Raw genomic sequence first — 27445 nt, 5'->3', positions numbered from 1 at the left:
CCACGTCTGGAGTACTGTGTACAATATTGGTCTCCTTATTTAGGGAAGGATATAAATGCATTGGAAACAGCTCAGGGAAGGTTTATTCAACTACTACCTGGAATGGGCCGGTTGTCTTATGAGGAAAGGTTGGACAGGCTAGGCTTGTAGGAAAGTGGGAACAGGTTACTGAGTTGGGTGATCAGCCATGATCATAATGAATGAATGAACAGGCTCAAAGGGCCGAATGGCCTACTCCTATTTTCTATGTTTCTGTCTGCTGGAGTTCGGAAGATTGAAACATACGATTCTGAGGGGTGTTGACAAGGTGGATGTGGAAAGGATGTTTCCTCTTGTGGGAGAATCTAGATCTAAGGGTCATTGTTCAAAAATAAGGGGTCACCCATTTAAGACAGAGATGAGGAATTTTTTTCTGAGGTTTGAGTGTCTTTGGAACTCGCTTCCTCAAAAGGTGGTTGAAAAAACAGAGTCTGAATATTTTTAAGGCAGCGGTAGATAGATTCTTGATAAACATGGGGGTGAAAGGTTATTGGGGGGTATGCGTGGATTGTAGATTTGAGGTTACAATCAAATCAGCCATGATCTTGTTGAATGGCAGAGCAGGCTCGAGGGGCCGAGTGGCCTACTCCTCTTAATTCGTATGTTTGTATGTTCTAAATAGGATTTTTCATTAAATGAGGTGCTGCCAGCGTCTCAGCCTCCCTTCCCCTCCACTACTATCTCCCAGTAGATGGAGCTCTAGACCTGGTCATCCAACATAGTGCAGCCTCAGCGTTCTACACTAACATACACCGACATTGCAACACAGAATAGGCCCTTCAGTCCGACCAGCCCTATTTTGGCTTTTACCCTCCCTGGGAGCAAGTAGACCTAATTAGATTTACCTGCACTGTTTCCCTATCCCTTTATCCCCTCACCCACCTCTCCAATCTGATTAGAATGTGCCTGGTTCCTAACTCAACCGCTAACATTGCAAGTGAATCTCAGAGCCTCTCAACTCTGTTAAGTTTGTCCTCTGTTCTAAATCTCTTACATTTAATCTTGTATCGATGACCCTTCAACTATTGGAAACAGTCTGATTTCATCTACCCTATCCCAACCTTTCATCATTATAAAAATGGTTTTGTGAAAGGGAAATAGTGTTTGACTAACCAGCAACATGGATAAAGGGCAACCTTTGGATGTGTTGTACTTGAATTTCTAGAAGGCATTTGACAAGGTGCCACGTCAAAGGTTACTAAACAAAATACAAAGTGACTCCTGACAACGCAGCCCAGTGCCAACGTCATCAGCGCGCTCCCAGATTCACAGATGTGCAGAATGGACTCTTGCTGCCAGTGTGGTGCTGCGCATGTTGCCAGGACTAATTCACGCATGTGCGCGAAAATGTCATCAAGTACTGCAATGTCTGCTTGCTCCTCGCCTTGCCACTTTTCCCCCCTCAGTCACTCGCTCCAGGCTACATTTCCCCCCACCGAACCTACCTGTGGGCCACTCGCTCCCGGCCTCACCAGTTCCTCCCCTCTGCTCCTGCTACCCGCTCCCTCCCACGATCACTACCTTTCTTCCCTGCACGGGGGAAGCCGGGGAGAGAGAGAGAGTGTGACAACATGGGGAGGGGACAGAGTGGGGAGCAGAAGTGGGAGGGAACTAGTTTTAAAGTGATTTATCCTCATGGTGCCAGGTAGTCAGGAGCATGAGACAAATACAGTGTTGCAGAGTGTTATTTAATGATCTGGGTGAGACCCAGCTCCTGCACTGAGTAAATTGTGAAAATCTGAGAACATTAATGATAAATTGCTTTCTACCCAGTCTGTGTAGGTTGTTTAGAGTGGGGACAGGTGCACTGTGTAGGAGGGGTGCGGAATATGGTTCATTTTGCTCCCTGACTGTGCTTCGTTGCAGACCAGTGGGCCCTGAGTTTGCATTGAGAGCAACTTTCATTTTGAAATTTTGCTGAAAGCCTTCACAACAGGACAGTAGGAAAACGTGAATTGGTATCCCCGGGCAGGAATCCCCCTTATGGTGGACGGGTATCTCTGGGGCCGTATACTCCCCCTTACGGTGGACTGGTATCCCTGTGCTGGAATCCCCCTCATAATGGGCAGATATCCCTGGGTGGGAAGCCCCCTTACGATGGGAAGGTATCTGTGGGCTGGAATCCCCCTTAGAGTGGGTGATTATCCCTAGGGGTGGAATCCCCCTTATGGTGGGGGGCCATCACCAAGCTGCTGGGCATGTATACCTAGGTGTAGTTTCCCCTTATGGTAGGCAGGTATCCCTGGGGTGTTACCTGTGGTTGTGTGAGGGACAGGAGTTAATGTTATGTGGTTGGAGTGGGTGAGGGACAAAGCTAGAGTGAACTCTGATGGATCCGATGATCATCTTATCTCTTATTTCATCTGTTCTTGTGCTGTAAATGATTTTAGAATTCTCTCTTGCTATGAGGAGTTACTGGCAGCGTTTTACCAACTGTGAATTGAGAAGCCTGTTCCATAGATTGACCACTCACGCACTGAAATAATGTTTCCACAGATTAATGTTTTTTTTCCTTCCTTTAAGCACAGGCTGTTTCCTCTTCTACTGTTATGTTCAAGGTGAAACAGCTTGTTGTGATCTATATTATCTCGCTTCTTTAGAACCCTAAAAGCAGAAATGAATCCAATGTTATTTCTGACACTGCCCTGTTTCTGCTTCATACCAGGTTCTTGAACTGTTTCACATCAGGGATAAACTGACGGCTCGTCAGTTTCAGAGAGTGGCAACGACGACTCTCCTCTCAATGGTAAAGGAACAGCCTGAGCTAACGGACAGTTACCTGCTGAGGCCTCTACTTGCTCCGCTGATCAACTGTTTGGGTACTGGAGGTATGGAGATAGACAAACACCAGGCCTTTTGAGGATGACCCTTTAGCCGCAATACTAGAGCTTACAGGGACCATGAGCATGAGCTGGAAGCTAGGGTGAGCAAGGGGGCGAGAAAGAACAAAGGAATACTGTCACCCCTCCCTCTGGGAATGTAACCTCCTGAGCTGCCAATCTCAATTGTTACAGTGCACAAAATTGTCTTTTCCACTGCCCCGCCCCCCCCCCCCCCCCCCCCACTCTTAATGTAAGCAGTTTATGGAACTTATGTGTAAGATTAGCTAAGCTCCCTGCCAAGCACATTGAATGAAACCATTCCAATACAATGGCAGGAAATGCTTAAAATTAACCTAACATTGCCTATTGTACAGTTATCTGCAAAAGGTTAATGATTGACACTATAGACATTACCATGGGGTGGTTAATGTCAACTCAAAAAATATAGCATTTTCCTGGGACAACCTCTTAGAGTCAGAGTCATTTATGACACAGAAGGAGGCCATTCGGCCCATCTACAGAGCTGTGCAGTCAGTCCAACTCTCCAGCTTGATCCCCGTAGCCCTGCAAGTCTATTTCTCTCAGCCAGTCATCCAACTTCCTCTTGAAGTCATTGATCGTCTTTGCTTCCATCATGTTTGTGTGCAGCGAGTTCCAGGTCATTACCATCTGTTGTGTAAAAAAAAAAGTGCTTCCTCATATTTCCCCTGCATCTTTCAATCTGTGTCCCCTAGTCCTTGTACCCTTTGTTAATGGGGATAGTTTTTCTTTGTCTAACTTATCTGACCCTGTCATAATCTTGTACACTTCTATTAAATCTCACCTCAATCTCCTTCGTTCTAAGGAAAACAAACCCAGCTTTTCCAACCTAACCTTATAACTAAAATTCTCCAGCCCTGGAACCATTCTGGTAAATCTCCTCTGCACCCTCTCCCCTCTGGTACATCCATATAGTGCCGGTCTCTCTCCACTGTTCCAACCTAGTAGGTGCCTGCCTACCTCATGCACTTCTGTCTCAGCTGGCATGTGTCTCCTGCAGGCCAGTACCGATTTTCCTCCAGTACCTTCACCTTGCCTGATACTGCCCAGGATATAGCATGAGACTCTAGTAGCTGAGAACATACTTACAGCAACACTACCACTACTGCACTTTGCTCTCTTATCAAGGTAAATAAATAATAACTGTGGAAAATAAGTGTCTAAATGGGGTTGAGGAGCAGATGGATCTGGGGGTATAGAAATTACTACGTGCAAGGTAATAAGGTCATTAAAACAAGCAAACCGAGCACCAGGGTTCATTTCTAGTGGGATAGAATTGAAAAGCAGAGAAGTTATGTTTATCATATAGAGGACCTTAGACCATACTTTAAGAACTGTGAGCAGTTCAGGTCTCCATATTATAGAAAGGATATCGAGGCACTGGTGAAAGTGCAAAAACGATTCATAAAGATAATACCAGAACTCGGAGGTTATAACAATCAGAAAAGATTGAACCGACTGTGGATCTTTTTTCTAGAAAAGAGAAAGCTGAAGGGACCCGACAGAGGTCTTGAAAATTATGAAGGGATTTTGATAGGTTACACGTAGAGAAGATACTTCCATGTGGGGGAGACGAAAACTAGAGGTCATAAATGTAAGATGGTCCCTAATAAATCCAATAGGGAATTCAGGGGAAACTAAAGAGCCCTGAGACTATGAAACACGCTACCACAGGGAGTGGTTGAGGCAAATAGCATTGATATTACATTTAAGGGGAAACTAGATAATCACAGGAGGGAGAAAGGAATAGAAGGATATGTTGATGGAGTGAGGTGGGAGGAAGCTTGTGTGGAGAATAAATGCTGGCATAGTCCAGTTGGGCCGAATGGCCTATTTCTTTCTATAGACTCTCTGTAAAGGTTGTTGAATTTGGTAATGGAGCACACAGACTTGCAGAAGTGTGAAATTAAGAGAGTGCTGGAAACACTCTTGGTCAGGCAGCTTCTGTGCAGAGGGAAACGTAGTAACATATCTGATCGATGGTCGTTTGTCTGAACTGGTGTCCAGATACTATCTGACCTGTCGATTGTCTATTTTTAACTCAGATTTGCAGTCTCTGCAGTATTTTGCTTTCTGCACCAGTGTGATGTTTCCATGCCCCACATCAGCAATCCTTGTAGCCTTTCTGAATCAGAGTCCCAAGCTGCTCCAATCTCACTTGGTGGGGAGAGGAGAATTTCATTCATTAGCCTGGGGTAGGTTCAGTCCGACTTTGACAGCGTCGCCCAGTCTCTCCCATCCCTTTCCTTTGAGGTGCTGTGGTGGAGGTTCCGTTAATCTTTCAGCTGTTGACATCCTGAAAAGTTGAACAAAGAAAGATTCAAAATTGAGGTTTCTTCCTGTTCAGCCCCAGTCCAGGCACGTTTATAAATTTGTGAGGGCGAGGCTCTTGGTAAGAGAACTCCATTCCTTTCTCAGCCGGGAGCTTGATTTGTCTTGAAGCAGCCAAGCATTCAATTCCTCATACATTGTATTTTAAATTGATACAGTTGAGGACTAAACATTGTGATTGCAATTTCCCTGCAATGTTCTTTCCCTCTAGAATGCACGGTTGCTTACTGGGGTACAAGTTCTTTGCGCACCTAGTGACCTCTGGCACCTCACCCAAGTGTCCATTCTGTGTATGTGGCTCTAGACAGTGAGTGCCGTAGAGGGTTAATATTGCAATGCTCCGTCCTGTCTCTATCCTTGCACAAGTGCATACACACTTACTCTTGCACGTTTTCCAGCAGCAGTCACTGGACATTAATCTGGATGGAAATCTTCCCTTTGCACTTGTGCTTGTGTGTGGGGAGGCCAGGGTGCGCACTTGGGGACAAGTAATGATGGAGGTAGAGATTCAGGGTTCTGTGGGGATCTGGAATGAGGGTTTGGATGAGGAAGTGATGGGGGATTGTGTGGAGGGAGGTCTGAGGGGTGGGTGGGGAAGGGGTATGGGAATGGGCAGAGTATGAGGGATTATTGGGGAGATTCTGGGGGTGGGGCAGTGATTTGAGGATTGTTTGGGGGGAATCTGGGGATGGGGCAGTGATTGAGGGATAGTGTGAGGGTTGTGGGGAGGGAAATGATTGTAGTGAGAGGGACTGTTTGGTGAAATATGAAACAGGCAGTAGGGTTGCTGTTGCTTTGTGATGTTCCAAATCAAACAGTTTAACCTGAGTCAGTTAGAGATTTTAAAGAATTGCTTTTATGTTATTGCCTGTTCACTTTCTCTGCCAAGGGTGTATTTGTCAGTCTTACGAGGCTATTAATCTTATGGGCTTGATTTGTTTTAATAACGTGGTTGAGAAATGCTTATTACTTCCAGTTCCCTGTGGGTGAATTTCTTCAGTAGGATTTCATTAGCGTGGCCCATTAGCACAGCCACATCTTTTGCCAAGAACCCATTAATGAGGCTTAGCAAGCAACCACAATTACATGTAAAAGGTTCAGTCAGTTTACTGAAATGGAATTCTTTATCCTCTGGTTCTTATCTCCATTGGACAGAATGCAGGGAGCGGGAGAAACGGGGAAGCAAGTGGGTGAGGGGAACACAGGTGGGAAGTGGTGGAGGAGAGTGGGAGACTTGCAGAAAAAGAAAACTAGACTGGAGTCTTGATTCTTCCTTCCTCTGTTTCCTGCTCATTTAATACTGACTTTTTTGCTATTAAACAGTGGGAAGCTCAGAGTTGATCCTTGTGATGCATCCTTCAGTTCCCACTGGATTTCCCTGCTGTTGGGGCTAGACTAGCCACCTCTGCATACAATTCAACTCTGTGCCGTAGAGGTTCACTAGACTAATCCCTGGGGTGGCGGGATTGTCCATTGAGGAGAGATTGAGGAAACTCTAGCGTTTTGAAGAATGAGAGGTGATCTCATTGAAACTTACAAAATTCTATAGGGTGTGACAGGGTGGATGTAGATAGGATGTTTCCCAGGGGACATAGTCTCAGAATAAGGGGCAAGCCATTTAGGACTGAGATGAGGAGGAATTTCTTCACTCAGAGGATAGTGAATCTTTGGAATTCTCTACCTCAGAGGACTGTGGAAGCTTAATCATTGAGCATGTTCAAGACAGAAATCGATGGATATTTGGATGCTAATAAGATCAAGTGATGTGGGGACAACGCGGGAAAGTGGCGTTGAGGTAATGATCAGCCATGATCTAATTGAATGACAGAGTAGGCTCAATGGACTGAATGTCCTACTCTTTCTCCTATGTGCTCCCTCCCTTTCTTTCAGAGACGGCTGAGCGTTCTGGACAGGTGGGAACAGTGATTGTGGGAGAGCTGGAGCTGACCAGATGTGTGGAGGATGTATATAAGGTAAGCCTGGGATGTTTGTTTCTCAGATCATCTCTGCTCAGGGCCCTGTTCCTGGAGAGAGTGTGTCTGTTAGCCAGGGGGATTAGGCTATGCAGCATCTGTCCAACACAAGGCTCTTACCAGCTATAATAAAAGCTAAAAATACTGGAAATACTCAGCTGGTCTGGCAGCATCTGTGGAGAGAGAAGCAGAGTTAACGTTTCAGGTCAGTGACCCTTCTTCAGAACTCTTCAAACGGAAGAACAGTTCTGATGAAAGATCACTGACCTGAAACGTTAACTCTCATAGAGTCATAGTGTTACACAGCACAGAAACAGGCCTTCGGCCTCACTCTGCTCTCTCCACAGATGCTGCCAGACCTGCTGAGTACAGCATTTTTTGTTTTTATTTCAGATTTCCAGCATCTTCAGCATTTTGCTCCTACCAGCTACTTAGCTTGAACAGCATTTGCAGCTAATTCTATTTCCTGTTCTCTTGTCCTTATAATTGTGGAAGTTACACAAGCACTGATAATCAAGTTAAAATGGTAGCTTAAAGGAAGCAAGAGACAAGGTTCATTCAGTCATGTAGAGTGAATTGCCTTGATAATCTAGGTGTTTTCATTGCACACTAGAAAATTCATGAGGGCTTGATACAAGACTTGGTAGTGCTGAGGCGTGTGAATGATGTAGTAGGCTATTTTATGTGGCTGTGTGTGTGGATCTAAAGGGCACAGGTACAAAATCGAACACAATGTCAAGCTGTATTGTTAGATCATGGAGTATAATTCTGAGATGGTGTATGAAAGCTGTACAGTGCTTTGGACAGCTGCAGTTTGAGTACAGCGATCATTGCTGCTCACTGGAGCACAAGGGAAGTGGTGCAGAAAAAGGTCAAGTTTTTGCTGAGTTAAGAGGAAAGGAGTCGAACGAGAGGGGTCTTTATGGAACATACAGTGAAATAGCAAAAGCTAATCCTGTGCCGTATTTGAAATTAAGCTATGACTGCAGGACATGGTACAAGCTGGTCAAAGGGCAGGGGTTTCCACAGAAGGATGAGCTAGCTGCGACAAATTGTTTCCTGAATCTTTCTTACCAAGTGAGATTAGAGAACACACTGCTTATTTTTCAGACAGACAATTGGATACAGGGAACAGGCACTCGCTACAAAATTTGAGTTAGGAATGGGTGGAAGGATATGGGGTTGGAATGGGAAGGAAGGGTGTGGAGTTGGAATGAAAAGGAAGGGTGTGGGGCGGGAACGGGGAGGAAGGGTGTGGGACGGGAACGGAGAGGAAGGGTGTGGGGTGGGAACATGTGAAGTTTAAGGTTTGGAAGTGCCCTTGCTGCTGGCACTGAGGTAACATCTGGTGTTGAGAGATACAAGAATAGATGCATATTTTTGAGTTTTGTTAGCCTTTGAATATTTCAGCATATTCTACAGAACTTTTATAAGCAGTTCTTGTGAGATTGTATATGTGATAGATGTAATTTTCCTTTGAAGGCTCTGGTTGTAAATGGAATGATTTAAAGTTATCCTGATTTGATAGAAATTGTACTTTATGGTTTCCTTTCTAACCCAGATTGGACGTGTACTTACACATCTGATGTAACTGACGTACATTGTGTCCTTTGAATATTTAATGTATATTCCATATGTCAGGATATGATTGTTGATGAAGAGAATGACTCAAGGGCATTAACATGTTCAAGCAAGCTGATGGTTGAGGAAACAAAAAATCCTTTATTAAAAGTTCACAGGAAATGTGTGGGAAGGGTTTGTTCTGAGCTCCGTGAAGGCGGTGAATTCGTAGTTTGCAGGTGAGAGGCCGCAGGGAATGTGATTGAGTTGCAACCTCATGTCCAAGTTTCTCTCTCTAGGGTTTGATCTGAACAGTTCAGGAGTCAGCACTTTCCAGTTACCACTTTGATATTGCCTCAGACACGATGCTGATGGTGATTGGCTGACACCATATTGCCATTCAGACTCTTGGGGATTGTGGGGGGTAACCACTTGCCACAGTTTGTATGTATGCAGCTGCCCCAATGGGAAACATAGCACTGTCATAACTCTCTATATTGTAATAGACAGAGAGACACCAACTCTATTCAAGGCACTTCCCACATCCCTGAATAACAGTCGCTGTGGTGCTTTGTGGGACGGAAATACTGGCCGTGTATTAGCGTCCTGGCATCGCCCTGCTGCTGGTCACTGTGTCCCAGTGTGCATTAGCGTGCGTCAGTGTGATCTGAGGAAATTACTAATTAATTACTCATCCTGGCTCCGAAGAAAGGAATATCAATTAACAAAAAAAAATCTAATGTATTTATGGGGAAATTATAAAATTATCAGCTGCACAATTTGACTCAGTCATTGCAGAAGACCCGACGTTATCTTTGGATCTTAGTGTCAGAAAAAATATCGATTCATGCCCGAGGGAGGTGAGTATTTGCCTCCCAATCAAAGTGAATCTGATCAGAGGAGACCACACTCCTTTTCTCCTTGATTTTTCTGTCGTATCACCCAACAGCCCTTTATACTGGCAGCTGGAATGATGGTGTTTCAAAGAACGACTCCCCACTGCTGCTCTGACTTATCGACTTTTAACAATTAAAACTATGGGAGTTCCACTTCAACTTTTATGTTCACCAATTGTGATTCCGGGGAAGCCATCCCCATGTGGAAGTCCAGTCATCAGCAGCTCTTTCAATCTTGCCTTGGGAAGAATTTTAACTATTGGAACGTAACATAAGAAATAGGAGCAGGAGTAGGCCATTCAGCCCCTCAAGCCTGCCCCACCATTCAATAAGACCATGGCTGATCTGTCCCAGGCCTGAACTCCTCTTTTGGGCCTGTTCCGCATAACCTTAGATTCCCCGAGATTTCAAAAATCTATCTACCTCCTCAAATACATTGAGTGATTTAGCCTCCACAACTCTGAGGAAGAGAATTCCAGAGATTCACCGCCCTCTGAGAGAAGAAATTTCTTCGCATCTCAGTTTTAAATGTGTGCCTCCTTATTCTGTAATTATGTCCCCTAGTTTGAGATTCCCCCACCAGTGGAAACATATTGTCAACATCTACCTGTCAAGCCCCCTTAGAATCTTGTACGTTTCAATAAGATCACCCCTCATTCTTCTAAACTCCAATGAATAAAGGCCGAACCTGTTTAGCTGTTCTTGATAAGACAACCCCTTCATCCCAGGAATCAGCCTAGTGAACCTTTACTGAACTGCCTCCACTGCTAGTCATCTTTGGCCTCCTTGTCTCGGGAGACAATGGGTAAGCGCCTGGAGGTGGTCAGTGGTTTGTGAAGCAGCGCCTGGAGTGGCTATAAAGGCCAATTCTAGAGTGACAGACTCTTCCACAGGTGCTGCAAATAAAATTGGTTGTTGGGGCTGTTCCACAGTTGGCTCTCTCTTTCTGTCTTTTTTCCTGCCAACTGCTAAGTCTCTTCGACTCGCCACACTTTAGCCCCGCCTTTATGGTTGCCCGCCAGCTCTGGCGATCACTGGCAACTGACTCCCACAACTTGTGATCAATGTCACAGGACTTCATGTCGCGTTTGCAGACGTCTTTAAAGCGGAGACATGGACGGCCGGTGGGTCTGGTACCAGTGACAAGCTCGCTGTACAATGTGTACTTGGGGATCCTGCCATCTTCCATGCGGCTCACGTGGCCAAGCCATCTCAGGCGCCGCTGGCTTAGTAGGGTGTATATGCTGGGGATGATGGCCGCCTTGAGGAATTCTGTGTTGGAGAATGGTAGTATATCCTGCTAGTATATCCTTAAGTATGGGGACTAAAACTGTACGCGGTACTCCAGGTGTGGCCTCACCAACACCCTGTACAGTTGTGACAAGACTTCCCTATTTTTAAAACTCTAACCCCCTAGCAATAAAGGCCAAAATTCCATTTGCCTTCCTAATTACTTGCTGCACCTGCATGCTAACTTTGTGTTTCATGCACAAGAACACCCAGATCCCTCTGTACTGCAGTATTTTGTAGTCTTTTTGCATCTAAATAATCTGCTTTTTTATTCTTCCTACCAAGGTGGATGACTTCACACTTTCCTACATTGAACTCCATCTGCCAAGTTTTTGCTCACTCATTTAACCTATCTATATCCCTTTGCAGATTCTTTGTGTCCTCATCACATGCCCTCCCTCCTATTTTTGTATCGCCAGCAAATTTGGGCACACTACACTACACTCTGTCCCTTCCTCTAAGTCATTAATAATAGTTAGTAAATAGTTGAGGCACTAGGACTGATCCTTGTGGCACCCCACTAGTTACGGCTTTCCAACCTGAAAAAGATCCATTAATCCCGACTCTGTCTTCTGTGTGTTAGCCAATCCTCAATCCATGCCAACACATTACCCCCAATACCCTGAGCTCTTATTGTGTACAATAACCTTTTATGTGGCACCTTATCGAACGCCATCTGAAAATCCAAATACACGACATCTACCGGTTCCCCTTTATCCACTTTGCTTGTTATATCCTCAAAGAGCTCTAACAAATTTGTCAAACGTGATTTCCCTTTCATAAAACCATGTTGACTCTGTTTGTTTGATTGCATTATGTTTTTCGAAATGTCCTGTTATTTCTTCTTTAATAATGGGTTCTAGCATTTTCCCAATGACAGATGTTAAGCTAACTGGTCTGTAGTTTCCTGTTTTCTGTCTCCTTCCTTTCTTGAATAGGGGTGTCACATTAGCGGTTTTCCAATCCGCTGGTACCTTACCGGGATCCAGTGAGTTTTGGTATATTATGACCAATGCCTCCACTGTCTCTGCAGCCACTTGTTTTAAAACCCTTGGATGCAGGCCATCGGGTCCTGGTGACTTGTCTACCTTTAGTCTCATCAGTTTGTCCAGCGCCTTTTCCCTCATGATAGAGATTTTTATAAGTTCCTCCCTCCCATTTACACCTGGCTCATCTATTGTTGGGAGGTTTATAGTGTCCTCCACCGTGAAGACTGATGCAAAATATTGGTTTAAATTAACTGCCATTTCCCTGTTATTAATTCCCCAGTCTCATCCTCTCAGGGTCCCACACTTACTTTAGCTACTCTCTCCCTTTTTATATACCTGTAGAAGCTCTTGCTGTTTTTATATTTCTTGCCAATTTACTCTCATAATCAATTTTCTCCCTCTTTATTAGTTTTTTAGTCATCTGCTGCTGTTTTTTTTTTAAATTCACAATTCTCTGGCCTACCACTAGCTTTTGCCTTTGTTTTTGATTTGATATTCTCCTTAACTTCCTTTGTTATCCACGGGTGGTTCATCGTTCTCATAGAGTCCTTTCTGACCGGAATAAATGTTTGCTGAGTGTTATGAAATATCTGCTTAAAAGTTTGCCACTGCTCATTTACTGACTTTGCCTTTAGTCTATTTTCCCAGCCCGCTTTAGACAACTTTCGTCATACCTCTGTAATTGTCCTTGTTTAGTTGAAGACACTGGTTTGAGACCCGAGTTGCTCACCCTTAAACTGAATTTGAGATTCTACCATGTTATGATCGCTTTCCCCTAGAAGATCCTTAACTACGAGATCTCTTATTAATCCTACCTCATTACACATTACCAAATCTAAAATAGCCTGTTCCTGGGTAGGTTCTGCAACGTATTGTTCGAAGAAACAATCCCTGATGTACTCTACAAATTCGTCTTCCATCTTACCCTTGACAATTTGATTTGTCCAGTCTGTATGCAGATTAAAATCACCCATGATAATTGTAATGCCCTTCTTACACGCCTCCATTATTTCCTGATTAATACTTTGACCTACAGAGAGACAACTCTTCGGGGGCCTTTCGATCACTTCCACCCGTGATTTCTTTCCCTTGCTATTCCTTATTTGCACCCAAACTGATTCTACATCACGATCTATTACACCTATATCATTACTCACAACTGCACTGATCTCTTCCTTTAATAACAAAGCTACCCCACCTCCTTTTCCTTTCTGCCTATTCTTCCAGAACGTCGAATATCCTTGAACATTGAGTTTCCAGTCCTGGTCATCCTGCAACCCTGTCTTTGTGATGGCTATCAAATCATACTCATTTATTTCTATTTGTGCCGCCAGCTCATCTATCTTGTTACAAATGCTATGTGCATTCAGATAAAGAGCCTTAAGCTTTGACTTGTTACCATTTTTACCTACTCTGGTTCAAATTTCTGCTGTACTCTTATGCTTGTATTCTCTGTCCCTACCTGTCACACTCTGATTAATGTATACCCCTTCACTATCCTGTAGCTCTGCTCTCTCGTTACTTTTCGACTTTTTGAACTTCCCTTCAATCGAACCCTGCTTCCCCCACCCCCCCAGCTATTTCGTTGAAAGCCTTATCTACAACCCTAGTTATATGATTCGCCAGGACACTGGTCCCAGCATGGTTCAAGTGAAGCCCATCCCAACGGAACAGCTCTCTTCTTTTCCCCAGTACTGGTGCCAGTGTCCCATGAATCGGAACCCATTTCTCCCACACCATTTGTGAGCCACACATTTACCCCTCTAATCTTATTTACCCGATGCCAATTTGCACGTGGCTCAGGTAGTAATCCGGAGATTATTATCTTTGTGGTTCCGCTTTTTAATTTAGCCCCGAGCTGCTCATAGTCCCTCAGCAGAACCTTTTTGCCTAGTCCTAACTATGTCGTTGGTACCTACGTGGACCATGACAACTGGATCGTTCCCCTCAACTCCAAGTGAAATTCACATCTCAATCCTCTGCTGTCATCTATCTCACCTATCTCAGCACCTGGATATCATCTGCTCACTGACCGTAACCTAGGTAGCTTAGTTACCAAGTGCCCATTTGTGTGTGTGTGTGTTTTGGCTGCCGCTCCGGACTAGAGTCCATTATTTTATCTCCTTTTCTCGTCTTATCTCTTTATCCTTCCCGACATCATGTCTCCTTTCATTTCTTCTCCTTTGGGTACTTTATCTTCACAAACCCCTATCCCCCAGTAAGCATCATCTTTCCTACTCTGCTGCCACGTTTCCTGATTTGACTCCCTCATAAATTATCCTACAGCTTCTCTCTGTGCCTCTCTTGGCATCCTCCGAAGGACCCAGCGAGTCACTCGTCGCTGTCTCCTAACAAGTGTTTTGGGACATTTTATTATGTTGAAGGCAGTATATAAATGCAAGTTGTTAAATTACAGAATTATCACCTTGTGTTTCTGCTCTTTCCCTTCTAGGTCTGTGTGGTTGGGAATGATCCAAGCTCCAGGTTGTTAGAGTCTCTGAAGATAGTAATTCCGGCAATCTTTAGTCTTTACTGTTTCACGAAACGAGGAGTGTCGCATTTGCGGTTTGTATTTATTCTCAAACTGTCCACTATCTGTTTTGCAATCAGTTCATTAGAAATGCTAAATTTCTGCTAGCACTGGTGTGGTCAACTCTGCCAATGGCAAACAGGCCCAGAGGGGCCTGAGGAAGGAGAGTGCACAAAGGTCGCAATTATAAAGGATGTCATTGGTGACTTTGGGGCTGTTTCTCTGCTGTTGCAGGACAGAAACCTGATTAGAGCAATTCAAACATAGGGTTGTGGGTAAGTGGAGCATAGATTTTGAGTTGATGAGATGTTCTTTAACAGTATAGAAGGGTGCTATGGGAAGCAAGGGAGGAGATTGCTGGGGCCCTGGCAGAAATTTTTGTATCATCGTTAGCCACGGGTGAGGTACCAGAAGACTGGAGGATAGCTAATGTTGTGCCTTTATTTAAGAAGGGCAGCAGGGATAAGCCAGGGAACTACAGGCCGGTGAGCCTTACATCAGTGGTGGGAAAGTTATTGGAAGGGATTCTGAGAGACAGGATTTATATGCATTTGGAAAAGCAAGGTCTGATTAGGGATAGTCAGCATGGCTTTGTGTGTGGGAAATCATGTCTCCCGAATTTGATTGAGTTTTTTTGAGGAGGTGACCATGAGGATTGACGAGGGCAGGGCGGTGGACGTTATCTACGTGGACTTTAGCAAGGTCTTTGACAAGGTCCTGCATGGTAGGCTGGTCCAGAAGGTTCGAACACATGGGATCCCGGGTGAGCTAGCCAATTGGATACAAAATTGGTTTGGTGATAGGAGGCAGAGGGTGGTAGTGGAGGGGTTGTTTTTCAGATTGGAGGCCGGTGACCAGTGGTATGCTGCAGGGATCGGTGCTGGGCCCTCTGTTGTTTGTCATATATATTAATGACTTGGATGAGAATGTAGGGGGCATGATTAGTAAGTTTGTAGATGACACCAAAATTGGTGGTATAGTGGACAGTGAAGAAGGTTGTCTAAGGCTACAACAGGATATAGATCAACTGGGAAAGTGGGCAAGGGAGTGGCAAATGGAATTTAATGCAGACAAGTGCGAAGTGATGCATTTTGGGAAGTTAAACCAGGGCAGGACATATACAGTGAATGGCAGGGCCCTGGGGAGTGTTGTTGAGCAGACAGACCTTGGGGTGCAAGTACATAGTTCCCTGAAAGTGGCAACACAGGTAGACAGGGTGGTGAAGAAGGCATATGGCATGCTTGCCTTCATCGGCCGAGGCATTGGGTACAAGAGTTGGGACGTCATGTTTCAGTTGTACGTAACGTTGGTTAGGCCGCATTTGGAGTACTGTGTGCAGTTCTGGTCACCGCACTACAGGAAAGATGTGATTAAGCTAGAGAGGGTGCAGAAAAGATTCACAAGGATGTTGCCTGATTTGGAGGGCTTGAGTTATAAAGAGAGATTGGATAGGCTGGGTCTGTTTTCCCTGGAGCGAAGGAGGCTGAGAGGGGACATGATAGAGGTATATAAAATTATGAGAGGCATAGATATGGTAGATAGCTGGCCTGTTTCCCATGGTAGGGGTGACTAAAACTAGAGGGCATAGATTTAAGGTGAGAGGGAGGAGGTTTAAAGGGGATGAAAGGGGTAAATTTTTCACACAAAGAATAGTGGGTACCTGGAATGAGCTGCCTGAGGAGGTGGTGGAGGCAGGAACAGTAGCGACATTTAAGAGGCATCTGGACAGGTACTTGAATGAGCAAGGCATAGAGGGATATGGAATTAATGCAGGCAGGTGGGATTGTATAGATAGGCATTATGGTCGGTATGGACACGATGGGCCGAAGAGCCTGTTTCTATGCTGTCTGACTCTATGACTCTATTTACTGTGTAAATGTACAGAGCTCCTTTTTAAGACCATGAGCAGGCCACTCAGTCCGAATGAGCCTATTCCTGCCATTCAGTTAGATATTGGGCATCATTGAGGGAGGTTTGGCTTGCTGTCAAGACAATGAGGTCAGAGGCGGCTGAATGGGTCTTGGTGTTGGTGAAAAAGACGTCCATGAGCAGCTCACACTTGTATTTTCAAGGCTGAGTTATGCAGATTTTTGATGAATAGGTGAGTCTCGTGTTCTGGGGGAGCAGACAGGAAAGTGGAGTTAAGGCCACTATCAGATCAGCCATGATTTTATTGAATGGTGGAGCAGGCTCAAGGGGCCGAGTTCTTATTCTTATTGGGGGTGAGGCATAGAGGAGGCCAGGGAGCGGGTGTCCAGCAGTGCAGAAAAGACACTGGGGTTATCCTCGATCTCCAGAATGATCCTGGTGGGGTGAGTAGTTTTGGAAGAGGAGAGTGAAACATGATTGCATTTGATTTGGTTCAGTCTTGTGCCAGATGCACCCTTCTGTGCTTCTTGAACTGGAGAGCCACACCAGGGAACTGCCAGTGTGGCAGAGAACAAAGAACAAAGACCAGTACAGCACAGGAACAGGCCATTCGGCCCTCCAAGCCTGCGCCGATCTTGATGTCTGCCTAAACTAACACCTTCTGCACTTCCGGGGCCCGTATCCCTCTATTCCCTTCCTATTCATGTATTTGTCAAGATGTCTCTTAAACGTCGCCATCATATCTTCCAATCTTCAGAAACCGTTCCAGAATCCATAGGATTTTGGAAGATTATCACCAATGCATTCACTATCTCTATAGCTACCTCTTTCAACACTCTGGGATGGAGAATATCAGGTCTTGGAGTATATCAACCTTCAGCCCCATTAATTCTTACTAATACTAATTTCCTTCAATTCCTCATTCTCCCTAATCCCTTGGATCTCTAATTCTGGGAGATTTCTTGTAGTTTCCTCAGTGAAGACAGTGACAAAGTAATCATTTAGTTTCTCTGCCATTTCTCTATTCCCCATTATAAATTCTCCTGCCTCTGCCTGTAATGGACCCACTTTTGTCTTAGCCAAACGTTTCCTTTTTACGTACTTGTAGAAGCTTTTACAGTCCATTTTTATATTTTTTGCTAGCTTACATTCATACTCTGTTCTCCCTCTCTATCAATTTCTTGGTCCTCCTTTCCTGTATTCTAAAATCCTCCCAATCCTCAGGTTTGCTCCTATTTCTGGCAACTTTAAAGGCCTTTTCTTTTAATCTTCTACAATCCTTAGCTTCCTTTGTTATCCGCGGTTGACTTCCTTTACTTTTGGGGGTTTTGTGCCTTGAAGGAGTGGATACTAGCTGTAAACTATGTAATACTTCTTTAAAGACTATCCATTGCCTATGTACTGTCATACCTTTTAATGTATTTTCCCAATCCACCTAGGCCACTTTGCCCCTCATACCTTCATAATTTCCTTTGTTCAAATTTAACACCCCTGGCTTTAGATTGAAATACCTCACTTTCAAACATAATGTAAAATTCTATCATATTATGGTCACTCATCCCTAAAGGTTCTTTTACGAGGTTAATTAGCCCTTTCTCATTCCATAAAGCTAGATCTAAAATAGATCTAAATTAGCCTGTTCTCTGGTCGGTTCCTCAACATACTGCTCTAGAAAACGATCCCTAACACAATCCAGAAACTCATCCTGTGCAGCATTAGGGCTTATTAGGTTTACCCAGTCTATATGTAGATTGAGGTCACCCATGATTACTGTACTACCCATGCCACATGCTTCTCTAATCCCCTGATTAATACCATGCCCCAGACTACCACTACTGTTTGGTAGCTTATAAACAACTCCTACCAATGTTTGCTGCCCCTTGCTGTTTCTTAGCTCCACCCAAACAGATTCCACATTATGTTCTTCCGATCTGACATCTTCCCTTACGAATGTACTGATCCCATCCCTTATTGTCAGCACAACACCACCACCTTTTCCTTTTTGCCTAGCCTTTCTAAAAGTCGAATATCCTTGAATATTCAGTTCCCAGTCTTGGTCACCCTGTAGCCACGTTTTCGTTATGACAATTAGATCATACCCAATTACCTCTATTTGGGCCTTTAAATCATCTACCTTTTTGCAAATGCTGCGTGCATTCAGGTAGAGTACCCTTAAGCATGTTGGATGACATTATTCATTCTAAGCCTAGTTGATGCTCACCTTTGTTTTGCCTGCCTTCTAATGTCACTTGCTACTCTTCTACTTCCTGTTACCAGCTTTACTTCCTTCCAATTTGAGCTACCCCTCAGGTTCCCATCCCCCCGACAAGCTAGTTTAAACCCTCCCCAAAAACACTAGCAAGTCTTCCTGCAAGAATTTTGGTTCTGGTCCTGTTAAGGTATAGCCAGTCCATCTTGTACAGGTCCCACCTGCCCCAGAAATAGGTCCCAATGCCTCAGAAATCTGGTGTCCTCCCTCCTACATCAATTCTCCAGCCACGTATTCAATCGATCAATCCTCCTATTCCTATGTTCACTAGGAGTGGCGCTGGGAATAATCCTGAGATTACTGCTTTGGAGGTCCTGTTTTTTAATTTCCTTCCTACCTATGTCATTGGTACCCAGTGTGGACCAAGACCTCTGGCTGTTCACTGTCCCCCAGAAGGATGTCTTGCAGTCACTCAGTGACATAATTGACCCTGGCACCAGGGAGGCAACACACCATCCTGGAGTCACGTTTACTGCCGCAGAAACGCCTGTCTGATCCCCTGTCACTATTGCTCTTCCACTCTTTTTCCACTCTTCTTCCTCCCTTCCTGTGCAGCTGTGTCACCCATGTTGCCACAGACTTTACTCTGGATGCACTCCCCCGAGGAACTATCGCCCTCACCAGTAACCAAAATGGAAAACCGATTAGCAAGCAGGATAGACTCAGGACTCCTGCATTCGCTGCCTGGTTCTCTTAGACTGCCTGGCAGTCACCCAATCCCCCTCTGCCTGCATGTTCGTAACCTACAGTGTAACCACCTCCTAAACGTGCTATCCATGTAGTCCTCTGCCTTGCGGATGCAGAACAGTGACTCCAGCCGCCGCTCGAGTTCTGAAACCCGGAGCTCAAGATTCTGCAGCCGGTGACACTTCCTGCAGATGTGTTTGTCTCGGATACATGGTGCATCCATGACTTCCCACATACCGCAGGACGTACATTCCACTTGGCTAAGCTGACCTGCCATAACATAACTTTAAAAACATGTGACAATGAGAAGTAAAATAACTTCCCAATTACTCACTAATCAACTTCTTCCCCTGTACCGAAGAGAGAGGCAGCTACTGGAGGCTGAAAAAAGGTAGAAGAAAGAAAGGAGCCCCTCCATCACACACCAAACTCCCACTGTAAATGTTCTTGATTTATGTTCCCCTCCTTACCGAACTCCGTCAAAAACCAAACTCCCTTCTTAATACTCTGTGCCCTCCAGCAGCCCTCACTGCAGACAAGCAGCGCTGAGAGTCCCTTGAACTTATACTCTGAAAACAATGATGATACTTTTCAGAGAGAAGTGTATCACCTTGCAGAAATGCAACTTTTATGTCAATGGATCTACATGAATATGTGGCCAAAAGAGCGAAAACGATTTTCAAGATTACTTTTCCAGCTGTAGGAGAGTCCATTCTAACATCAGTATCACCCAGTCACTCTTCAAAACCCCTCGCAAATAACCTCGCTTTAGCCTTATAAGTTCCATCGGGAAGGACTTTTTCAGCACAATTCCATCTATGTGACCAGGCCGGCTGTCCTCTGTCTGGAACCTCAGAATAGACTGCAAACTCTCTCCAACTCTCGAATTCTTTCTGTTTTGCTTCTCTTATTAGTTTATCCTTAAGTTTATTGGCAGCCACTAAAACTTCATGATCATGAGGACTTCTGCTTCTAGTTAGGAACATAGGAACAGGAGTAGGCCATTCAGCCCCTCGAGCCTGTCCCGCCATTCAATGAGATCATGGCTGATCCGCAGCCTAACTCCATATACTTGCCTTTGGCCCATATCCCTTAATATCTTTGCTTAACAAAAATCTATCTATCTCAGATTTAAAATTAACAACTGTTCTAGCTACAACTGCTGTTTGTTGGAGAGAGTTCCAAACCTCTACCACCCTTTGTGTGAAGAAGTGCTTCCTAACATCTCTCCTGAACGGACTGGTCCTAATTTTTAGACTATGCCCCCTAGTTTTAGAATCTCCAACCAGTGGAAATAGTTTATCTTTATCTAGCCTGTCTTTTCCTGTTAATATCTTGAAGACTTCAATCAGATCACCCTTAACCTTCTAAATTCTAGCGAAAACAGGCCAAATTTGTGTAATCTCTCCTCGTAACTTAACCCCTGTAGTCCAGGTATCATTCTTGTAAACCTACGTTGCACTCCCTCCAAGGCCAATATATCCTTCCTAAGGTGTGGTGCCCAGAACTGCTCACAGTACTCCAAATGGGGTCTAACCAGGGTTTTGTACAGCTGCAGCATAACAGCACAGTGGTTAGCACTGCAGCCTCACAGCTCCAGCGATCCGAGTTCAGTTCTGGGTACTGCCTGTGCGGAGTTTGCAAGTTCTCCCTGTGGGTTTCCTCCGGGTGCTCCGGTTTCCTCCCACAGCCAAAGACTTGCAGGTTGATAGGTAAATTGGCCATTGTAAATTGCCCCTAGTGTAGGTAGGTGGTAGGAGAATGGTGAGGATGTGGTAGGGAATACAGGGTTAATGTAGGATTAGTATAAATGGGTGGTTGTTGATCGGCACAGACTCGGTGGGCTGAAGGGCCTGTTTCAGTGCTGCATCTCTAAATAAAAATAAAAAAATAACCTCTGTATCTTTATACTGCAATCCTCTAGATATAAAGGCTAGCATTCCATTAGCCTTTTTGATTATTTTCTGCACTTGCTCGTGGCATTTTAAAGGTCTATGCACCTGAATCCCCAAGTCTCTTTGGACATCCACTCTACTTAACCTCTTCCCATATAGAAAGTACCCTGCTGTACCCTTTTTTGGTCCAAAATGGATAACCTCACACTTGCCCGCATTGAAATACATCTGCCACAGTTTTGCCCACTCACCTAGTCTGTCAATATCTCTTTGCAATTTTATGCTATCATCTAGACTGTCTACAATGCTGCCTAACTTTGTATTATCAGCAAATTTGAATATATGACTTACTATCCCATCATCCAAGTTGATAATGAATAATGTGAATAATTGAGGCCCCAACACAGATCCCTGCGGGACACCACTAGTTACGTCCTGCCAATCGGAGTACTTACCCATTATCCCCACTCTCTGTCGCCTACCACTCAACCAACTTCCTTACCATGTCAATAATTTTCCCTCAACTCCATGGGCTTCTACCTTAGTTAACAGTCTCTTATGTGGGACTTTATCAAATGACTTCTGGAATTCCATATAAATAACATCCATAGACACTCCCCTGTCACCTTAGTCACCTCTTCAAAAAATTCAATGAGATTTGTCAAGCATGACCTTCCCGTCATGAATCCATGCTGACTGTCCTTGATTAACTGAAGTTTTCCGAGGTGTTCAGTCACCCTATCCTTGATTGTAGACTCCAGTAACTTCCCCACCACAGATGTCAGGCTAACTGGTCTGTAATTTCCTTGGTTCCCCCTTTCACCCTTCTTGAAAAGTGGGGTGACGTGCAACTTTCCAATCCAGAGGGACCACTCCTGAATCTAGGGAACTCGAAAGACTATAGTTAGGGCATCTACAATGTGCTCCCCTACTTCCTTTAACACCCTCGGACGAAAACCGTCAGGTCCTGGGGATTTCTCACTCTTTAGTTCCATTAATTTCCTTGTTACTGGTGTTTTACTTACATTAATTGTATTAAGTCCCTGTCCCCTATTGGCTATTAATATTTTCGGGACTTCCGGCAAGTTATCCTCCTTTTCAACTGTAAATACTGAGGCAAAGTAATTGTTCAACATGTCTGCCATTTCCCCATTCTCAATGACAATATCTCCATTTTCAGCTTTTAGTGGGCCTACATTGCTCTTGACCATCCACTTTCCCTTTATGTAACTATAAAATCTTTTATTGATTTTGATGTCCCTTGCAAGTTTCCTTTCATAATCTCTTTTAGTAGCTCTTATAAGTTGCTTTGTGACCCTTTGCTGGTCTTTGTATCGATCCCATTCGGCCGGATCTGTGTTGCGTTTTGCATTTTTGTAAGCCGTTTCTTTTTGTTTTATGCTATCCCTAATCTCTTTAGTTGTCCATGGCTGTTTTTTCTGTGAAGTGGAGATTTTTCCTCTCGGGTATATACTCGCTCTGTACTTCGTTAAATGTTTCTTTAAATTCTATTCCGAGACTGCCCTCCAGCCTTCATTTCATTGTGGAATCTGTTCGTACTACAGCCTCTATTAGCCCTTTGATGTCTTTTGGAACTACTGCTAGAAGATCTCCCTTGCATTTTAATCGGAAGTTCTTTCTCCAGTACGTAATTGCTTCCTTACGCTAGAGTCACTTCCTGACCCACTATCAAAACTTGCACTGCGCTTTCATACCTTCCACTTTTTCACCCCATTCTGCCAGTCCATGTCTCTGGCTTCTTGGCCATTATCTTGAACATTTAACCAATATTTAAACTTGCCTGTAGATTTTCCTGCATGCCCCACAATTGTCGCATCCCTCCATTTATCAGACCCCTCTGAAATATCTGTCACCCGAGTACCTACTCGAGACAATTGGCCTTTGGATGTGATAGCTCTGTCCTGAGCATCATGATCGGTTACATTACTATCCAACTCTTGATCTACCTGTGCCTCAGGACCTTCATCACAAAACAATGAGTATTCGAGGTACAAGGTGCCTCTTCTCCCTCGATCAGCTGCTCAGATTCTGAGAGTTTGTAATCAACCCCGAATAATCGTGAAGAATGAACCTTAACAGTTTGATTTCTATGCTTGATAACTACTGTCTTACCATCCTGACCGATTACCTTACCAGGGCCCTTCCATTCCCTATGGTCCTCTCTTTTATAATAGACCAAATCTCCTGAACTAAATTCCACCTCAGATGGCCTTATACGATGCCTCAGAGCTCCACAAGTTTTCTCAGACCTCAGCCTTGATGAAAGCCCATCTCCCTGTATGTAAAGCATTCAAATGTGTAGAAAAGAATGGAACTAATTGTAGTTCCTTCTCGAGCAGGAGGACTGTCACACAGTACAGAAGGCAATTTGGGATTCTGCCCATAGACCATAGGAACTACATCCTGCAACTACCTGAAGTGAATTCTTCACATGAACCGCCCAGGGCAGTTGTCAACTTGCAGTTTGGCTGGTCAGCCAAGATTTTACGTGACATATCAACCACTGCGTAATTCCTTTCACAAAGCCCATTGTTGAAAGGACTTTCAGCTGAAGTATTCATAACCATAATGTTCATGTTTTCACACATATCCCTGAACTCGTCATTGGCAAATTGCCCTCCATTATCAGTCAGAAACTTAGCTGGTGCCCCAAGCCCAGTCCCTATCCATTTCTCCTTAATTTTGTCTATAATCACTGTTTTGTCCTTACTATTATTGTAGAAATACTAAATCTAATTGCTAGATCTATAAAATGTAGAATGAAAATATTCTTGTTTATGTCCCATACCTTTAAATCGATGGCAACTACCTTGTGTCAATGGAAGGCTGACAATAGGACGTGATGGTGTCCTCTGATACTTCTAACAAATCTCACTTTTCACTAATCTCTTCTATTAATCTTATATACTCTCCATCAATCACACCTGCATCTTTCGTAGGGTTTTAAATCTCTGACAAGGGTGAGCAAAATGTCTGTGTAAGTTTGAGAATTTGCTTTTTATCTCTGCGTCATAACACCTGATGCCATCAATACTTCTCTAACACTCTGACTAGAAATATCGGGTTTTGTTAAGAGGATACAATAATGACCTGACTGGATAAATTGCAAATTCACTGGCTTCCCAAAAACAATTGCCTTATCATGCTCCATATCAAGTTTCATCTGTGCCTTTTTCATCGAAGGGTTACTCAAGAGTAAAGGTATCTCACTGGAGACTACATCAGTACTGATAAAGTGGTTTACCCCAGCTATTTTACATGGGATTACTACTCTCTTCAGTGACTTCAATGTGTTGTCATCATCAAACCTAAAGCTGGTAGTACTTTTATACTCCTTAACCTTGCGTCGATCCTACTGAGTGAATCCAGATAACACAGTAACCAATTGGTTCCACATACTGTCGACATACCAGCACTATCCAGTATAGCACAGTTGAACAAATCCACAACCAACACATTCATCACAGGACTAATACTCCTTGTGACTAGTACAATTCGTTCAGATCCATCAGTATCTTCCTCTTCTGCCTCAGATCTTTCTGCGTTATGTGTTACTTCGAAGACTCTGCCCCTTCACTTAGGGCAGTTCATTGCATAATAATTCTTGGAGTCACATCTGAAGTGCTATTAACTGTTCCTTGGGCTTTCCTGGGATTCATTCGCCTTTGATTGCTGTTCCAATTCTATCTTCCACTGTAATATTCAGACCTGCTAAAGGTGATTTCATCCTCATTCCTCTTGTCTTTAACTCTTCCATTGTACTGAGACCTGCTTCCAGTATCTGGATTATTTCTAAATCTTGTAAACATTGAGTTCTCCATTCTTTGTGTCACCGCAGAGTGCCTCGCTTGTTTTATCAGGACGGCAGGAATTGACTGTTTCCCCAGGAATTTTTTTAAGGCCGCGGATATTTGGTCCAACAGGGAGTCTTTGTCCAAGAACCAAACCCCAGTTAGAACCAGGAACCTGTCCATATTGCCACAATCTAACAAGTTAAAAGCTGGCACTGAACCAGGGATCTCCAAATTGAATTTCCTCTATCTTTTAAATGCAGTTTGTTAAAGTCCATGATATATTCCTCCATTGAATAACCATCTGTTTTCTGAAATCTATCAAAGTCTGACCATGCCTCATACGCATTCAATGGGTCGTCTTTCTAGTAAATTTCATCCAAAAATCATAACAGAAATCCAACACTTCTTCAGTATTATACTAACGAGCATCCAGTTCAGAAAACACTACTTCTGATTTTACTTCTGGTAGGAAGTGACAACACCATGGCCATACCTTGTTTCCTTTTTGGTAGAAATGTAACCCGTGTCCACATATCCATTTCATTATTCCACTGTTCAGACTTCAAAATCACTGGAGGGTAATCATGCCCTGACGATTTGCACTTGCTTTCTGCTATATTTTTCACAATGGCCCTTGTGACTTTAGTTGTCTGTCCAAAAAAAATTCCTATTTTCCAACCTTCAGCTTTAGACAACTATCCTCTGCCACCATGTTAAACTCCAGAAAACTTGTTATGGGAGGATAATGCTGGAACCTATATTTACACGGTTTCACATTTATTGTGCAGAGTAAAGGATTACAAACATATAGCTCCTCATTCAAAACCCTCTTCCAGTTCCAGTGAGTGTCTACTTTTAAGTGCTCAACTAAAACCCCAATTAACTCCCTTCACCTCCATTATAATCTCACAATTAACATCTCATTCTTCGAAACTCGAGAGAGTACAGGCCCAGTTTCTGCAATCTCTCCTCATAAGACAATCCTGCCATCCCAGGGAATAGTCTGCATTGCACTCCCTCTATGGCAAGTATATTTTTCCTTAGATAATGAGACCAAAAAGGTACACAATACTCCAGGTGTGGTCTCATCAGGGATTTATACAATTGCAGCAAGATATCTTTACTCCTGTACTCAAATCGCCTTGCAGTGAACGCCAACATACCATTTGCCGCCTTAATTGTTTGCTGCACCTGCATACTAGCTTTTAGTGACTCATGAACAAGGACATCCAGGTCTCTTTGGACATTAACACTTCCCAACCTCTCACCATTTAAGAAGTACTCTGCCTTACTGTTTTTTTCTACCAAAGTGGATTACTTCACACTTATTCAAAGAACAGTACAGCAGGAACCGGCCATTCGGCCCTCCAAGCCTGCACCAATCTTGATGCCTGCCTAAACTAAAACCTTCTGCATTTCCGGGGTCCCTCTATTCCCATCCTATTCATGTATTTGTCAAGATGCCTCTTAAACGTCGCTATCATACCTGCTTCCATCACCTCCCCTGGCAGCAAGTTCCAGGCACTCACCACCCTCTGTGTAAAGAACTTGCCTCGCACATCCCCTCAAAACTTTGCCCCTCTCACCTTAAACCTATCTCCCCTAGTAACTGACTCTTCCACCCTGGGAAAATGCTTCTGACTATCCACTCTGTCCATGCCGCTTATAACTTTGTAAACCTCTATCATGTCGCCCCTCCACCTCCGTCGTTCCAGTGAAAACAATCCAAGTTTATCCAACCTCTCCTCATAGCTAATGCCCTCCAGACCAGGCAACATCCTGGTAAACCTCTTCTGTACCCTCTCCAAAGCCTCCACGTCCTTCTGGTAGTGTGGCGACCAGAATTGCATGCAATATTCTAAGTGTGGCCTAACTAAAGTTCTGTACAGCTGCAGCATGACTTGCCAATTTTTATACTCTATGCCCCGACTGATGAAGGCAAGCATGCCATATGCCTTCTTGACTACCTTATCCACCTGCGTTGCCACTTTCAGTGACCTGTGGACCTGTACGCCCAGATCTCTCTGCCTGTCAATACTCCTAAGGGTTCTGCCATTTACTGGATACTTCCCACCTGCATTAGACCTTCCAAAATGCATTACCTCACATTTGTCCGGATTAAACTCCATCTGCCATTTCTCCGCCTAAGTCTCCAACAGATCTATATCCTGCTGTATCCTCTGACAATCCTCATCATTATCCGCAACTCCAAACCTTTGTGTCGTCCGCAAACTTACTAATCAGACCAGCTACATTTTCCTCCAAATCATTTATATATACTACAAAGAGCAAAGGTCCCAGCACTGATCCCTGCGGAACACCACTAGTCACATCCCTCCATTCAGAAAAGCACCCTTCCACTGCTACCCTCTGTCTTCACATTATATTCCATCTGCCATGTTCTTGCCCATTCACTTAGCCTATCCAAATCCCCTTGAAGC

The 27445-nt window shown here is 44.1% G+C and overlaps 1 protein-coding gene across 2 annotated transcripts in view; it reads left to right on the top strand.

Annotated features, from left to right (window-relative positions):
* Nucleotides 1–27445, top strand: part of tango6 (transport and golgi organization 6 homolog (Drosophila)) — a 209881-nt gene that overhangs the window by 85691 nt on the left and 96745 nt on the right. For both annotated transcript variants that reach the window (XM_068048952.1, XM_068048951.1), the window contains 3 exons: nt 2705–2867; nt 7122–7204; nt 14392–14504. In XM_068048952.1, the coding sequence (XP_067905053.1) occupies nt 2705–2867; nt 7122–7204; nt 14392–14504 (359 nt within the window). The remainder of the gene's footprint in view (nt 1–2704; nt 2868–7121; nt 7205–14391; nt 14505–27445) is intronic.

This window comes from Heterodontus francisci, chromosome 17 (assembly GCF_036365525.1).
Source record: "Heterodontus francisci isolate sHetFra1 chromosome 17, sHetFra1.hap1, whole genome shotgun sequence".
NCBI lineage: Eukaryota > Metazoa > Chordata > Chondrichthyes > Heterodontiformes > Heterodontidae > Heterodontus > Heterodontus francisci.
This window is presented reverse-complemented; position numbering and strand designations above follow the sequence as displayed.